This window comes from Nipponia nippon, unplaced genomic scaffold (assembly GCF_047370975.1).
Source record: "Nipponia nippon isolate SJK-2023a ecotype South Korea unplaced genomic scaffold, ASM4737097v1 scaffold_3, whole genome shotgun sequence".
Lineage (NCBI taxonomy): Eukaryota > Metazoa > Chordata > Aves > Pelecaniformes > Threskiornithidae > Nipponia > Nipponia nippon.
In genome coordinates this window covers 73,968,863-73,986,611 of record NW_028262347.1, presented here as the reverse complement: position 1 = coordinate 73,986,611, position 17,749 = coordinate 73,968,863, and the positions used below count along the sequence as shown (strand labels likewise).

At 39.0% G+C, this 17,749-nt stretch overlaps 1 protein-coding gene across 22 annotated transcripts in view; it reads right to left on the bottom strand.

Moving 5' to 3' along the window:
* The window catches only part of SOX5 (SRY-box transcription factor 5), a 645,708-nt gene that overhangs the window by 240,234 nt on the left and 387,725 nt on the right, over positions 1 to 17,749 (bottom strand). For 19 of the 22 annotated variants that reach the window (XM_087765890.1, XM_087765888.1, XM_087765887.1 and 16 more), the window contains one exon: positions 14,016 to 14,247. In XM_087765890.1, coding sequence (XP_087622016.1) covers positions 14,016 to 14,246 — 231 coding nt within the window. In that variant the 5' untranslated portion in view covers position 14,247. The remainder of the gene's footprint in view (positions 1 to 14,015; positions 14,248 to 17,749) is intronic. The other 3 variants (XM_087765899.1, XM_087765896.1, XM_087765897.1) reach the window with 1 other exon arrangement.

Sequence of the window (17,749 nt, the reverse complement as noted above, 5' to 3'; positions counted from 1 at the left end):
TAGACCCTCAAGAATACCAGCATGAGAGCAGCTCACTGGAGTGCCACTGGAGAGAGCTATGCCAACCTATGCCAGCTGAGGATGGTGCCAGAAGAGCCAGACTGCACGCTCACACCTAAATAACAGTAAGCTTAGGACTAAATGCAATAACAATAAGGAGTTAAAATGTGCAGACCAGAGAACACTGCTTAATCCCAGTTTACTGAAAGGACATGTCATTTTTAGAAAGTTGTCCAAACAACTGTCTTAATATTCTACACCAAAGTGGCTATTAATCAAACAACAAAGGCCCAATTAACACATAGCTGTTGTCACCTTGATGTTAAAAGCCTCTCCCTTCCCCCCTTCTTTCTTTCTTTTTGTCTTTAATGTTACAACCTAACCCAAAAATGCCTCAGGGCCCTACAGGAAAAAAAAAAGACAAGATAGAGAGAGGGAGGGAGGGGGAGAGGGAGAGAAAGTGGGGAGGGTAGAAAAAGAGAGAGAGAGAGAGAGAAAGAGAGTCTTAAATACCATCTCTCCTCTAGGCAGCAATTTCCACAGATGAAGAGGTCACCACTGTTTAACAGTGTGCTGCCACGTTAATTTAGTATGACAAGATAAAGCAGTAATCTCTGCTCGAAGAGGCTGTAAACCGCCTGCTATCCAGGGACATGCTCGAGTCGATTTGCACTGTATATCACTTCATACAATTGCCGTGACAAAGCCCCCCGAGTTCCCTCATGTAAATCTCTCTCTCTCTCCCTCTCAACTTCCCTGCCAGTCAGACAGCATCGGATCTGCGGTAAGCTATGCAAACTTCATGTCTTACGCATGCCAATGGACCCCAAAGCCCGCCCCCGCCCCCCCCCCAAGAGAAGATGTTTAGGACTTTGATAATCCATTGATCCCACTTCCATATCGGCTTGTATTTTTCAATCTGTCGTGTTAAGTTGTCAGAGAGGGCGATTAAACCGATGTTTCATGTTCCGAGATTTGCGTTCCTGGGAATGATAGTTTTCAAAGCCTTTCTTGCTAGGTTCTGCTTAAAGATTATCCCTAAGAAAGCTGATGTGAATATTATTACTGGCATAAACCTGGTAATAAAACCATAAAGTGTTTTAGGTAAAGACATTTCAGAGATATTCAGGGTTATAAACATAAGAGTTTAAAGCTGGATAGAATTTGGAGTGCTTAAAAAAAAAAAAAAAAAAAAAAAAGGCAAAAAAAAAAGCGCCCTGTCAGGCTGTGGAGTTTTCTCGGCATGAAGCAAAACAACATATGTAAAAGGGAAAAGGGAACTCACATGTCTATGTAAAATAAATATAATTACAGAACCACTGAAGAGGGCAGAGGAGAACACTGACCTGTGTAGTTAGACAGGAACGAAAAGAAGACAGAGCATGTATAGCGGTGGTCATGATACTGCCTCAAACAAAATGCAGTGACAGCTATTTCGAGCGAACTGCTAAGAAAGCTGCCTGTGTCTCCAGCAGCCTGCACAGCTGAAAACATGGTCTTCTTGTTGGGGAAATAGGGTGAATTTTTTGCAATATGTTGCAACTCTCATATGCCATACTGCATCTCTAGAACATGCAAGTTTTAAATTATGTCTCCTCTCTATTTCACATTTAATTTGTGTCGTTTTCCTATGGCCTGCAGGCATGATACAAGTCACAGCACACAATATACCAAATACGGTGCCAAAATGTGAAACTGCGCACATGTATATATACCCACTTGCTGGATTAAACATAGATGAGGACATAAATAGAATTAAAACAAGCACAGCAGACAGGTTTCTACAGAATAAGACTGGAACTTAACTACAGTTTCTTAACTAATATACTGCTAGGTCTATCTACTAAACCTATGCATGGCATTTGGATTTGCCAGTACTGCTATAACAATGATCGAGCAAGGTTAAATCAAATCTTTCACACACAACAGGTTACATACACTCTGTTCTCCTTCAATAAATTAATAATAAAATTTGACATTTGTTGCAGCTGATAGTAAGAATGACAAATGCTTTATTAAGAACGTAAGTTTCTAATAGTAATTGAGAAGTAATTCCCTAAATTTAAAACAGGGAAAACTACTGGAATGAATACCATTTTTCAATATCGAGAGAATCTTCTCAAAATAGCCTTTTAAAGGCACGTTGGATGGCTTCCGTTCTCAGATTCATGTTGCTAACCAACACACTTCAAACTATACATGTAAGTGTAAAATTTATTATTTGAACTTAACATTGCTGGCTGGATATACAACAAAAGGTTTGCTTTTAGGGAACATCCAATTCTTAAAACCCCAGTAAATACCATCAGTGCTGATTAAAAAAGAAGTCTGCTAGAATATTCACACACACCAAAAATAAAAAAGACGAGCTTGAACATGGTGACTTCTACAAAAATACAGGAGAATATTTATACAAGAATGCATGTTATTTCTTTAACTCCACCATGTACTGTGAATGGGATTACTCTCACCTAATTTTAGCCCCAAATTAGACATCTAGTCTAAACTAGTCATCAAGGCTCCCTCTATAGTCAATAGACAAGCACTTTCAGAGGGTAATTCATCTTTCTTGTCTTAGATGCTTATTTTAAGATTGGAAAGGTTGTTCTAGGAGGGTGGTTATCTTTTTCCATAAACTGTGAAGAGAGCCCAAACATCTAACTTTTATGTGCCTCAACTTTGGTGAACTGAACCCCAGTCTCACGGTATGGCATTCAAGAATCCCCATGAGTTTGGAAACACTAATAGACCACAGGCCATCATGGATGAAGGACAAGTAGAATTTCCATTATACTAGTGTATAAATTAAGGCACAGACAAGAGAAGTGAATTGCCAATGATAAATCAACAACTGGGAAGCTCTGGGAATACAGTCTAATTTAATCTAGTAAACTGAAAACTTGCCATTTTTGTTAATATTTATGAAATTACAAGTATGGAGTCCAACAACTGTTTGTGGCATTTTACAGAGCAAAATAAAGATACAAACCCTAAGTATAAACGTAAGATTTCAGTCGAATTAGTTTATCCACATGGAAAACTAGGGAATTCACTGTGGCCCTGTGTCAATATATTACCCAATACTCATGTTGACAGCTTCAAAACAGAAGCTATGGTCTCTGCCCAAAAGCTAAGTTTACACTGGCCACAAGCAAACAGGAAAAGTACATCATCTACCACAGATGTATTCTTTGCAGAATTGAATCGCTCCATTTTCAGTTCTGCTTGTAGATACATAAAATCCTGAAAACTGTTTTCCAATAGAATTTATCAAATTGGTTTAAAAAGAATTTAAACAAGTCTTATTCATGTAACTATCATGAATGATCGATCTGCTCTCCCTCACACTATACGCATTACTGTCTGTGTCAAGACAATAAAAGTTTAAGAACAAAAAAAAAGGGTATTTGCAGATTTTCTATTTATAAAAGTAAAGAACATACCATGGACTCACACTACCATCAGCCAGATGCAGGACACAGACTCAACTGAGTTGTGTGTTTTGAGCTCCAAACTGCAGAATGCTTTATATTCCCAACAGAGCTAAGCAGTATATAGCAAATACTTATTTACAAAAGAGCAAATTCTCTGGCCAGGCAATTACCTCTCATTCAAGGCTTTTTTGGTTGATGTTATCTAACTACAGATTTCTAAACTGAAGGGATCAACAGCTGAGCTCATCACCCTGAACTCCAGTTGTAACCTATGAAGAAAAATAGGCACTTCTAGGGTGTGATTTCTCTGACCTACTTAGAAGCTATGTTAGGACAAAACAAATCACACTCTGCTATTCCCTATTTACTTCCATTAACCAAAAAGTTAAACCTAAAGTTACTAGCTTACCTTTGTGAGCTAGTATACACTTTGTAAACATTTAGCCTGACCAGTCCTCACCCTTGAATCCCCACTCCAGAAGTGACATTGTGATTGACATGACGTTGCATTAGGTGTTAGTGACCGCGTTTATGCTAACTTCCTTCCTATGTAAGAGAGAGCCAAAATGTTCTTACTGTTCCAACAGACCTATAATCAACAGAAATTTGCTATTCAGACTGCTGTCATGTACCATAAAAACCCCACAGATTTACCTGAAAATTATACAAGAAACTAACTAAGAGCCTCCTAAATCCACTAAAATCTGCATTTGTATGTGGTTGTTTTCTGGAGATCCACAAATCCTAGGAAGCCAGATGCTAACCTCAGCGAATGCTATTGCCTTTGAACACAGATGGATCCAAACCTGAGCAACTCTCCTAATCACAACTGTGGCAGTTTAAAATGAAAAGAATGAGAAAGAGGGAAGTTTCACTTCCAGTTTCAGAGATGAAACACACACTTTAAATTCAATTTGAAAATCAACATAGAGGAGGGTCTGAAGCACAGATATCTTGTATTATTTCTGGCTAGCAATATTAATAAGCAATGCAAGCTTCCACTTCTGACATGACTTAGTGCATAGATACACATACAATCTACCACAGTAATTCAGACTTGAGATATCAGAAGGATTTTACCTTTCCCTATAATATTTCTTACTTTGTGCCATCAAACTCCGATCCTACAAAAAGCTATGTGCAGAAGGAGTTATAGTCAGTGACCTCTCCTTCCCTCCCTCTTGCTACCATCAGCATTAGGTTCCAATCAACCAGATTATTTTGCAGGAACAGGGTCATAAGCTAAGCATTCTGGGGCAGGAATGTTTCTTTTTTCTGTCTCTATAAAAATAAATCATGCTCTGGGTACAATATAAATAAAGATAATAACAGTCTGATGTTAGATTTTATTGGTCTATGTTTTGGACAATCTATATAATTTGCCTGTTGCCTATACAAACTACAAAAAGTTAATCTTTATAGCCCTTTTTTTCTTTAGGGTGGATTCAGTTTTAAAAGCATAAAAAAAGGATGCCGAAAGTAGACTTGCATAATGACAGTCTTGTTTACACTGCTCTGGCAAAAATTACCCTTAATTAAACTGGGCCCAAACTCCACTCAGTTACCTCCATTGGTTTATCTAGTGATGCTAAGTTCACAGGCTTCATTGAGTCTACTCCTTTGCAAAGAGCAGAAGTGCCTTATCTGGTCACACAACTGCACCTAAACTGGAAAAAGAAACAAAGAACTTAAGAGCATTAAAGAGAATTTGGAAATGAGGCTGGCCAAACTATTCAGGCAAGCTTGCTGCCCCAGACATAAAGGACTCTTTTTACTTAAGAAAGTTTGTTTCCTCCATTTAATTCTCTTGAAACACTTTGGAACATTGTTTGGTTCAGAAACATTGCAGCATGTCAATCTTCTCCCTTAGGGAGGTTTCTGCACATGCCGTAGAATTAACCCACCTATGTTAGAGGCCCATAATTAAGTAAACACATATTGAAAGCTGTAGTCTGTTTTACCACAGGTCCTTCTCCAGCCATGAATCTCCAGAGAACATTAACAAACCCCTTTATTACAGTGATATTTCACTGATATACTCAAGACCAGAGGAAGTAGTTAGCTCCATGAAAGAAAAAAAACATGACTGGATGACAAGACATTTTAAATGCTAGCAACTGCCTGAAGCCACATTTTCATTACCAATCCAACCATCATTACTTTTGGTGAATCTGCAAAAGCATTAGCAGCGGCAAGAAAAAATAGAGAAAGCAAGCTGGCCTTGGCACAGACTAATCCAACTTAAATTTGTATAACCTGAGTAAAAGTACTTAAAGGGACAAGGCAAAAAACACGACGGAGCATTTCACTCAGCCATTAAAACGACAGAAAAAGAAGAAACACTTCAAATTGTCGCTGCAATGAGTAACATCCTAACTATGGACACAAACATTTGACAGTGAGAGAAGAGACTGCAAAACATGACTGTGAGTACTGAGTGTAGCAGAAGGTTCTGGCACTTCTAGGAGCCAGAGCTGATAATCACAGAGATTCCTTGCAACCCTGAAATTCAAGAAACCATGACCAATACTTCACAATGCATTTCAGTTTTGGTGTATCTCTACTGAAAGTAGAGCTGCATATCAAAAAACAACCATCCTCCAGTTTATTGACATTCTATCCAAGCAAATAGCACAATACTTTCTTTTACTGTGCAATGTCTTCATATGAGCTATTTACTAAAAGGCTTTAGAATGGATTAAATAATAAAAATGACTAAGTTAAATATGACTACAAGCAGAAGAAGAAAATGGGCAAGGCAGAAAAAGGTTTTCAGAGGACAACTGCAAGCAGACAGAAAGTGAGAGAGTAATACTATTCTTATAAAGCTGGAAATAGAGAAAAAGGCTTTGTCACCTGCAGTGAAAAGAAAGGCGAAAAAAAACCCACACCAGCTGCTTGGAGGAAGTGAGGTGGACATGAAAAGTGTGTGCAGCAGACAGAAAGCACACGGGGAAAACGTTCTGGAAGTTCTAAAAAGAATGAGCAACTACTGAAGCAAAAATGAGTCAAGGTGGTGTGCAAAAGTAGAAGTTTGCAGTGCATAGGGTGCAAAATATAATCAACTTAGATTCCCACGTGCCTGGCCTTGAGGCATGTGTCAGAGAAGAGTACAAAAGTCTGGTATGCTGCTCTCTGTTCTGATAGTAGTTACACTGCCAGCCCAAGGCCACAAACTTCTTAACAGTGCAGAAGCTTGGCCAAAGGAGATATCCCCATCAGTTGAAAGAGAAAGCATGAAAACTTAACTAAATTTCTGCTGCCTTCTCTCTCCAGAACCATGGAGAACTGGGTGTTCAATTGACAGCAGAGTTTCTGCCTCACTACAATACTGTAAAGATTCACTATCAACAAAGAAAAGCCAGCATTTCAGAATAAATTTGGGCAGAGTGCCACACGTGATGGACCTGGACTGGAGAAACTGTACGAAGTCCACAGCTACTGTTTGAGTTCTGGTAGGATAAAGATACCATAGATCCCGCCTAGGTTATGGCACAGCTAGGGATTGACTGCTGAAAAGAAAAGCTGTATCAACAAGTAGGAACACTTAAATATAGTCTCTTTACATAACTGCTATAAACTAATCTTGCGGTCCTGCTGGGGCTTTCTCCGTACGCTAGGCTGCATCAGTGCTCCTCAAATTGGTAGCCTCAGAATTTTGTTCCAAATTCGTGGTATCTCCTACCTCCCTCCAGAAGCCATCATTGTCGCAGTCTTCTGGGTACTGGCTGCAATGTACTGCTGCGGGCATGGTGCTACGCTTCCAAGCCATGAAAGCTGCACATAGCACTAGGCTGACCTGGCAGAGCTGACATGAATGCACTATTTCCAGTAAAACCGTAGAAGACTCAGTGAAATTACCTAGCAGATCTCAGTAAATGGGGTTGTCCTACGCCGGGACAGGAGTTGGACTCGATGATCCTTGTGGGTCCTTTCCAGCTCAGGATATTCTATGATTCTATGAAATGTGTGTAATCCCAAACTAAGCTACTTACTGAAGGCAGTCTGGATTGAGATATTAATTTGGAATTAAACAACTGTGTCCACTGTGGATGTCCTAGGGCACATTACTTTGCCTAGAAAGATAATCAAGTTTTTGTCTTTTAAGGCTTACGTGTTTGTTTTTGGTTTTGTTTTTTTCTTCTCATAGTGCACTTAATAGTTCTTTTCTCTTCATTGTAAGAGATACCACCTGGTTCAAATATTCCTACCGACTGTGGGTTTTATGGTTTTACCTATCTTTTTTTCCTGTGGAATTTTTCAGCTATTCCCTTGAATTAGATTTTACTAGTATTTATGCAAGAAGCTTAAATGAAGATATTTTCCAGTATGAAGTCAATGAATTGATTCCTAGGCATATAATCACTTGCAAACAATGGATACATACAGTTCCCAGCACTTCTATAAAACAAAGGTGTTTACTTTTCTGTTGATTATTTTCTGCTTAACTGCATTCAAATGAATCCATTAAAAACGTGACTGCTTCACAGTAAGATGATCTTCAGCAAAAACAAACAACTGCTGTTTCCACTTCTCTTCATGGCCTTTAAAAACTGCAGTCATCTGCACCCTGTATTTCAGGCGATTTATAGATAAGTCTGGTCTTGATTTGTTAATTTATTGTTTTAAATGTAGTTCTAACCTTCCCGCTTGGGAAAAAAAAAAAATGTTTTCCTACTTCATTACTTATTTATTGTCCCCTAACCAACCTTTGGACCTTTCAAAGTCTGATCAAAACACCAGCAGGTCATCTCAAACTTCAGCCAGTCTTTCTGCCTGTTGACTTCAGCTGGAATGATATATCCACTCAGGTTCTCCATGGCCACGAGTAAGCAAAACTCAGTGTATTAAAGAGAGCGCTAGAACAAACCAAGGGAACTTCCATAAATTAGCATACTTCTCCTGAATTGCACTATGGCTTTGATTCCTGCCTCACCTGAAAAATGAAAACTTTTTTGGTTTACCTGCCCTATATAGAACCTGCACAACAAGTAGTTTGCAAGTAATTGATAAATACTATAAGCATTATTAACATACATAGATGGGGCAGGATTGGAGAGCCGGGAGAATACAGATCATGAGAAGGAGGACAGGCACATTATAGTAGCTTAAATGCAAGGTATTTTGTCAGGCAGATACCAGAGGCATCAAAGCTTTTTCTGGCTCCATCATGACTGGTTCCTCAATAACTGTGTAGAGTTTTCTAGGGTTGGGACTAAATGATGCAGTAGGCAACTTCTACAGCTTTTGATGGGTCCTGGCTGATTCTTCTTTATTTGTTCCCTTTCCTAATAGCCCGCAGAGTCATTCTCTGAAACGGTGCAAGTGTAAAGATTGAAAAGATCAAATTCTGATACAAGCCTGAAATTGTATCTGTGGAAACTGCTTTCATGTGCCACTTTTGTGGTAACATTTATAATGCAATGTTTGTAACAATGCAATTTCATCATCTTATAAATATCAATTTACCATTAAGAGAGGAAGGAAAGAACATCAAAAAAAGACAAATGCAGACTTACCACCGTTTCGGCTTTGTTTTAATTGAACTAGTCTAGTTCAGATAAGCCTGTCTATCTCTTACAAAAACAACAGTTTATAGTTTAAACTGTGAAATTGTGAGAGAGTGTGCGTGTATGTGCGTGTGTGTGTGTTGTAATTATGGTGCCTGCTAACAATTTCATACTGCCACATTGCACATATGGCTTCCAAGCTAGCTTTATCTGAATCTTTGTGAATCTATTCTCCGTGCTATTAAACTGAGCACATTCCACATCGTTCAAAAGTAATTACACTTTTGTCTAGAGTGTAGGAGACTGCTCTCCCCAAACAATGAAATTCTCATTATTAGAGCTGGCACAATAACGGCACTGGTGTTCACAACACTGTGCATTGTACCATCACAATAACTTATCCTAAGCTTGATGCACAAAGGTACACTGAAAATTAAAATTTCTCTAAAACCACTGTGGGTTTTTTTTTTTTAAATAGGCATTCTTTCACTCAGTATAATTAGAGTCCTATTTGACTTTTTAAAAAGCTATATGCATTCAGATTTCCATTATCTTCGCAACTTCTGAATAGTACCAAAGTGCTCTAACCACATGTTGTTCTGATCCAATACTATTCACACGCCGACAACCCCAGACCAACAGGTGAAGTGCAGGCCAGGATGTATGTGATACGAGAATTCAAATACAGCATTAAACAACCTTTTATTTTGGACAAGCGGAGGAAAAGCATGAAGCAATGTGTTGGTAAGCTCTTTGACCAGCAGTACCGTTATTCTTAATATGACCAAAATTTCTTAGTATTATTCCCAAGTTACAGAGGAATAACTTCATTCACCACAGAAATGCAACATTTTTTAGTGTGAACCAATAAAGCTATTCAACAGTGCACTGTAATATTACCTATCAATTTAAAGCACTGATGACAATAAATTCTAAATCTCACTGAAAGTGCAGGACAAATGTGGACTAGCAGTGCAGTCACGCAGTTTGGAACAACTGGACAGGGGCAAAACTACATCTTACCAGTATGATCTTTTGGTCAGAACTTCCTTTGTTTTATATCTAGTCCAGCATTTGATTGATATTCTACAGTTAAGAAGAATGGTCAAATTTGACCACAGTATACCATGCCCATGGTATACTTCAATCAGTGCTTTTAGCCTTGACATCTCTTATTTTCAGAAATTAGCACACAGACACCGCTGGTGACATCAGTAGTCTTGAGGGGTGGCAAAAACAACATGGTACGGCAGACAAATATAAATAAATAAAATAAACCCTTGTAACTTAGATGAGCTAACAACTATCTGTGCTATCCAAATACTGTACCCTTAATAGGTTTCTTCAAAAGAGGTATTGACTGACACTGTAATCCTCAACTGTTTCCCTGCTAGGCTTACAGCCTGCTGCGAACATCCTAAGGGGACCCTCAGATATATTCTAGGTCAAATGATTTGTCTTGTATCTTCTTCTGAGCTTTTGGTTTAAGTCTGATAAATTATTGTTTCTTTTCTTATCAGTGGAAGAGCTTTCCTACTTACAGTAAGTATCTAGTTTCTTCTATCAAGAGGAAGAGAGTTTGGGATAGAGTTGCCCCTGACTTTCACAGAACCAAAAAATGGTCAAGGTTGGAAGGGACCTCTGGAGACCATCTGGTCCAGCCCCCTGCTCAAGCAGGGCCACCTAGACCCAGTTGCCCAGGACCACGTCCAGATGGCTTTTGAGTATCTCCAAGGACAGAGACTCCACAATCTCCCTGGGCAACCTGTGCCTGTGCTCAGTCACCCTCACAGTAAAAAGCGTTTCCTGATGTTCAGATGGAGCCTCCCGCATGTCAGTTTGTGCCCACTGCACTAACGTTTCTCTGGCTGCAGTTCCAGCATCCTTAGAAATACCCTGTTTGTTTTGAATGGGAAGATGGGTTTTGCAGCTTTTTGCCAATTTTGGTTAGCTTTGAAGAGCTCTTTCCAGGGATTTTGCCCTCCTTTTATAAAAATTTACCCAGCATTCCGAGCTGTGTCTCTAAGTTGGCAGTTGTTACAACTTGGTAAAGCGCAACAGGGTAAATTTTCAGAAGTCTAAGTTGGGTAAACTGTTGAGTTATCACTCTGTTGCAACCAGCCCTTTACCTTAAGGATCCTAGGATGTCCCAGCTGGCAGGACTTGTAAAAGGAAGCACAGCTGGAAGTAACCTATGGAACAGAGGGTCAATTAGCAGCTAGAAAAGTGAGGCCAAGAAATTGATTCTCAAGGTTGAAATTGTTTTCCTAAGTGTCCCTTCATAACCCAGTGCTGAGAGGCAGAATACAGGGAGACAGGGACAGCTGTGGTGACAAGAGGAATTCAACTACACAGCCTACTGATAAGACAAGCTGTGTAATTCCATACCTTTTCCAGATCCCTTGGCTGTGGTTTTCTTCTGCTGAGATTGTGCCCTAAGCCAAATGGGTGTTGTACATGTAAGCTAACACAGAAAGATATCTCTGGATCTATACCATGTCTATCTAAGAATCCCTTCAGAGAATAGCCTTAGCCAACCATCACGCGCAAAGCAGTATGGTTTACAGGGGTGCAGCAGAGTGATGCTCTACATCATTTCAGACTGGTTGTATGTCTGATCCTGTCTTACTGGACATTGGAGAGATCTGTAAAGGTGTACCCTGCTAAGGACAGCATGTGGCTGCAAAACGAGAACTCCATAGTCACTTGCACTCAGTTAATAGGTGTAGTAGTACAGCTGACAAGCTATTAAGAAGTGTGAAGCACACTGCTGGAGCTTTATCAATAAAACTGTATTGGACCGCACTGTGTGGTGGTGCGTGCACATGTGCATACACCTGGATTTGCTTCCCACAGACTATAAAATAGCACAGAATGTCAATTCAAACAGTATAAAAACGACCTCTCTAATGCTACCAAAGTGAACACCCTTTGGGAATGACTTTCATAACTGCTCATCACCCAAATTGAAGTCATCTAAAAGCTATCCAAGCACTAGGTTCAGTTACTTCCTTCTTATAACTACATACCACAACAGCAGAGGGAGTGATTATGTGTATTTTACTTATTTACACTGATCGCTTCCTTCTTTCTGGAGACACATAGGCTACTTGCTTTCTGACCTACCTCGATGATGATTTTTACAAGACAGTCCTCACTAAAAGAGAGATATTACAAGAATGTCACAGTCATACAAACTGGCAATTTTCTTAAATACGTACAAAGACAAAACCAGTCCCTACAACCCCCCAAACATGCTTCAGATAAGCCTACAGCATCTCACTACTACAGAAAAACTGTCTAAAACGTGCAATAATTCAGTATCTTGTATTATAAAGAGACAGAACACACTGTTTTGACATCACATTAAATATAGCCTTCACAGCAGGAAGTCACACTAGATGATCAGCTAACTTCTTGGTCTTAAAAACTACAAATGAATAAAGAAGTTAGTTAAAATCAGTTAAAGAGCAGTTAGGTGTCTCAGTGAGATGTAGTTAAAATCCTCCTGCTGGGCTCCTTAGAAGACAATGAGTTTTCATTTCATTAGGGTTTGATTCTTTTGATTCTACACTACTGGTGTCATCACGAGTTTATCTGTTGACTTAAATGTTCTCAGGAACAACCACTTATCTTCAACATATTCTCTTAAAATAGGCCAAAATACAGCAAAGCTCATACGCCAGTTACATACCCTAACATCACATTAATGAATTACATCTCCGTAAAACATATGATAAAGGATGAGTAGTGAACAAGCTAGAAAAAGATAATGACACGTCTGCCCATGAGTAATTTTTCCAATGAAAAATTCTTCTTTCTTCATTTAAAGTTGCAATAACACAAAATAAAATTAAATATTCCAAACCACTGTTAGAACTTAAGCATTAGACCAAAAAGGAAGAAAAATGGATCTGGATCAGTGAGTTATTTTGTCTAGGAGAGCAGCTTCAGTGAATATCCAGTGACTTGGTCCTATGAAAAACAATAATCCCTAAGGCTTTTTACTTAGGGCTTGTTACATATGCGTAATGAGCTGTAAGGGCTTAAATACCACTATGGAGCTGTTACAGGCTTTTATGAGAATACACTATCACCTATTTTGCAATGCCTTTTTAAAAGCCTTCAAATATGCAGGTCCATTCATTATCTTCACTTAAAGTGAAACTGTCACTGCCCTTGCCAAAGGAGGGGGCTAACAGAAAAGTTACAGTCAGTTTGTAAACAGGCAAGAGCTGTGTAAGTGTGTTCACAATAGACAGCTTTGTCGAGGTGCCTAAGTCCTGGGGTTTCAATGCCTTTCCCTGCACCTTTCAACCTTTATAAAAATGTATCGCAGTACCCTGCATGAAGGGCCCAAACATGTCACGGTACAATGGTGACACTACGATACCAGTGAGGAACATGGCATTTCTTTTTGTTCTTTTCGTTTGTCTGCTTTTAGATAAAGCCAGTTCTGGCCTTCCAGTGGGCTGCTAAACATAATGAATTAAGTGCACCGTGTCATTTGTAAAGTGCACAAAAAGGTGGGAATTCACAAGTGAAAAAGCGGTAGGTTGATTTAATTCCATAAGCACAAACTTTCTTGTAGGTATCTCTGGCATGTGAAATACACATCACACGTGAATTTTTAAAACGAGGAAAATCCAAAGTTGCTTTTTTTACCCTTTATACAGACTTTCGTGCCTTACTATTGCATAAACTTGGCATTGGGGTGATATTTCAGACACCATGCCAAACATGACTCTCACTTACAGTGTTCCAAAACCATTTACTGTTTGCTGAACACATACACTTCAAATTCACATCACTGTAGCTAAAAATTTTTAGCACCCTAAATGCCAGCAGGCAAAGGTGAGGAAAAGTGGAGCTTGAGCTGCAAGTGATTTAGCATTTGTAGCGGAGGGTAAAGGCAGCCCAGCCAGGTCAAAGCTTTCACATTATTGTAGCATGTTCTGTACGTGTAACTGCGCATTGTATACTCCATAAAGTACAGATCTGCATGCCAAACTACTGTAGAGGCAGAATTCAAAGAATGGATGTAAGCACAATAGACCATTAGCAAACCTACCATTGTGTTGTGCTGAGAAGTGGGAGTCCTATGGCCACAGTTCTCTTGCGTCAGCAGAGAAACTGGCTGAAATTCCTCAGAGTGAGGCTTGTTGGGAAAACTCACATGCAAGGGAAGGTGAAAGGCTGGGAGCCCGTCACTCTCCTCTTCTCCCACTTTCTGTCTGCTTGTCACCATGGCTACCTCTCCATCTGCTTCCCCATACGGAGAGGCTGGTCGCTTGGAAGACATCCTGGAAGGAACAAAAGAGGAGAAAATAATGAAACCTCCAAATAAATCCTTAATGCCGTCATTGTGTGGTTAGGGGCCATTGTAACAGAAATGCCTTTTTTGTGCTGGCAGAGAGCAGGAAACCATCCAAATACCACTGCAAAGCATACACAATTGGGAACAATGGCCAAGCAGGTAGCAACAGAACAGTGGCTTGTTTGTTGTGAGAATAATACACTAATATAGCACTCTCTTGTATTCTGGCTTCTTAAACATGAAAATTCACCTAAGAAGACTGTATAATGATATGCAATTCCTTTAAAAAAATACCCATCTGGTTTTGCATTTGCAAGAGACTGTAAGAAGATAGAATGTCTCCTGATACAAGCTATTGTCAACTTAGCTTTTAAGGAATAATCATCCGCATGTATTTAACCGTAACTGATAACAAAATAAAGTAAAATAAAATAAAATAAGCTTGCTAGCAAGCCAAAATATCTGTTTTTATAAAACTTCACCCATGTGAACAACAGAGCGTTACAGTCATGTTGCAAGAATATTTTCAGGTTTGCAGCTCTGGGATAGTTAAGCAATTAAACATTTAGACATTAATAACCTAAGCCTTTTGACAACACAAATTCAGGGCTGTACTAAGTAAATGAAGATTTGCTGTTAACATACCCTATACTTCCTATCTATAGCCAAATCAGGAAAAAAAATACAGGTAAATGTAATTTACATCCCTAACTATATAAAAAAGGATACACAAGCAAGATAGAGTACACATTGTAAAAATCACACACAAATCTTGACTTAAAATTCAGCCCCACATTCCAAAATTTTTGAGACTGTCGGGTAACACTGTTCTGATAGCACATGTATATCTTCAACTTTAGAAAGACTGAAAGAATCCTTGTGTCATTGAAAAATCCAGTTTTTGTCCAAACCAGGCACTACTGAAAATCTTAGAGGACCATCTGAACCCACAACACTTTTTCAGCGTGGTCTTCAAAATAGAGGGGTCAAGTGAAGTATTAAAATGCAGACGACTTCTGGGATTAATTACAGCAACATTGCTCATGAAAATCAGGGTATGTGCATGGCTGGCATAATGGGCCACTGTGCTAAGCAGGGGCATCTGTAATAAGGAATGGAATGAGAAATAAGAAATCCTATAGGCATAGTCAAAAGAAGAAAAGAAAGGAAAAAAGATAAATACTTCCTAGAAAATAGGAAGTTATGAACAAGGAAACTGAAGACTACTGTATGTAAAAGAAGTTGAAAAGACAGGCTGAAGTAACACTGCTCCTCCTCAAAAATCTAGTATTTATGATTCTAATTACCCCATTTTGAATTTTCCACTTCACAGTTAAAGGACTGCATTTCAAAAGCCCAGCAGCCTCTTGAACCATGTGTGGGGCTGCTGTGAGGTGGAGCATGTCCATACGATTTGGCATATTGAGCACGAAATGGTTCTTAGCAGCAGTCAACTGGGTCTGAAAACAAACAGTGACTTTAAACAGCCCTTTGTTAGGACTTATTTTGTTTCTAATGATCTCATTTTGAGCTCTGCCTCCTGAGCCAAGTTAGATTATATTTTAAAAAAAATAAACCAACAACACAAAAACCAAAACCAAAAAGAAACAACACCAAAAAAAACTGAGACAAAAAAATCCCTACCAGAACCTATGCTCAGCTGCACATCGCCTGTTCTGAACACCACCTATTGCCTGTACGCAGAGAAGCAATCTGTATTTTCTATTAATGTTTGACTTAGTCCAACAGACTAACACTTCATACATCCTACCTGAATTCTGTCTTCTAGGCTTTCCCACCTACGTGTCTGCAGCGAAGCATATGTATAAAGACAGAGATCACCAGATAGACTCTTACTGGCAGTTTTCTACTAGCCCACTGAATTCAGCATTTTACAGCTATGTTTGACGTGACAGATCCCAAGCTTTTCTTCTGCAGAAACCATGCAACCCCCTCCTGAAGTTAATGTGAATTATTCATATTCTGCATTGCACCGCACCATGATACACATTTGCTATTGATTCCCAGGGTTACATTTTGGTTACTCATTTCAACGCTGCCTTAATAGAAGCTTGGGTTTTTACAAAATCTCCCTTTCTGAAAATCAGCACTAAGCAGTTGTCTCAATTTTGGCAAAAAAAAAAAAAAAAAAAAAAAAAAAGAGGAACACAAAATTATTAGTCAATTATTCCACGGTAATGTTCTATACTTCAGGACATTTATATTTGATAAGATGACCGAAAATATTGTAAACCATCTATGAAATTGTCCACTACAATTCACTTTGACAATACAATACAGAGACAGGATGCCTTGCTTTGTATTGATGACTTGTATTATATACTATATACCCAAGTTGTGTTAAAAACTCCTACTGCTGTTAACCCAGATTCTGTCACATTGCTTCACAAGGAGAGTTTGACTATTATGTTAAAGTAAAGCTCTTCTGCTAACTTTATCAGTGAATATACGGTTTCCTGTACTGCGTTCAGTTAGCGTGCTGCAGATCATCATCGCCTTCTGCTTGTCACTGTTCCCAACAGAGACGATATCATTTTCTGCAGGGAATTTATAAAAACAGGCAAGGAAGGCAACAGAGGTGAACACCTCCATGCAGTAGCAATAACGGAGATTATTATGTTTTTGATCTAAAATGAAAACCTATGGGTTGGACTGTAGGCCAGCCTACAGTGATACTAGAGAGAGAAGAAGAAACTTTTCCCTTCCTCACGCAGCTCTTCCAACCTCCAGTTTAAATTACAAGCCACGTGCTCATCATAATGGTAGAAGGCCAAGAAATTGCTAAAATAGCTAAGGTGGTGAAGCTACAGATTTAAACTGCATTAGTTTTCCAAGTGACTAGGAGACACAAAGAAACAGATGCACAGCCCTAGGTAAAGGTCACACAGCTCAGACGACGACTGCGATTTGTTTTCAGGTAGCACTGCCCACAGCCAACATGAGTTAGGCATAATCTGGCCCTTCAGAAATCTCATCATCCCCTTTAACATCAAACAGAAACACCACAGTTTCATACAAATTACTCACTCCTTATGAACATCCAGGAAATTTCCACAAGACAATGCAAGATTTAAATAAATAAATAAATAAATAAATAAATGAATAAATCCGTATCTACTTCTGGAAATGTCTTCCAGAAGGACAGTAACTATCAAAGCCGATAGCAGCAAAGGATCAAATCACTGACGGGTTCATGAGCAGAAAACAACGTGATACAAGGTAAATTCATTCACGGACAGTCTTTCATTATTTCTACAGCTTTATCAGAATTTGTAATGCTCCCACACCCCATATCCTCGAATTATCTTCTTTTCATACATCTTCATTTTCCTACTGAGCTAATACTAGGTCTTAACAGATTCTATATCTGAGATGCAAGTAGAGTTCCCATTATAAACAATAAGGGAAACAGCTAAATTCTGAGTAACAACATTATCTGAAACTGAGCTCTTTTAAACAGATCTAAG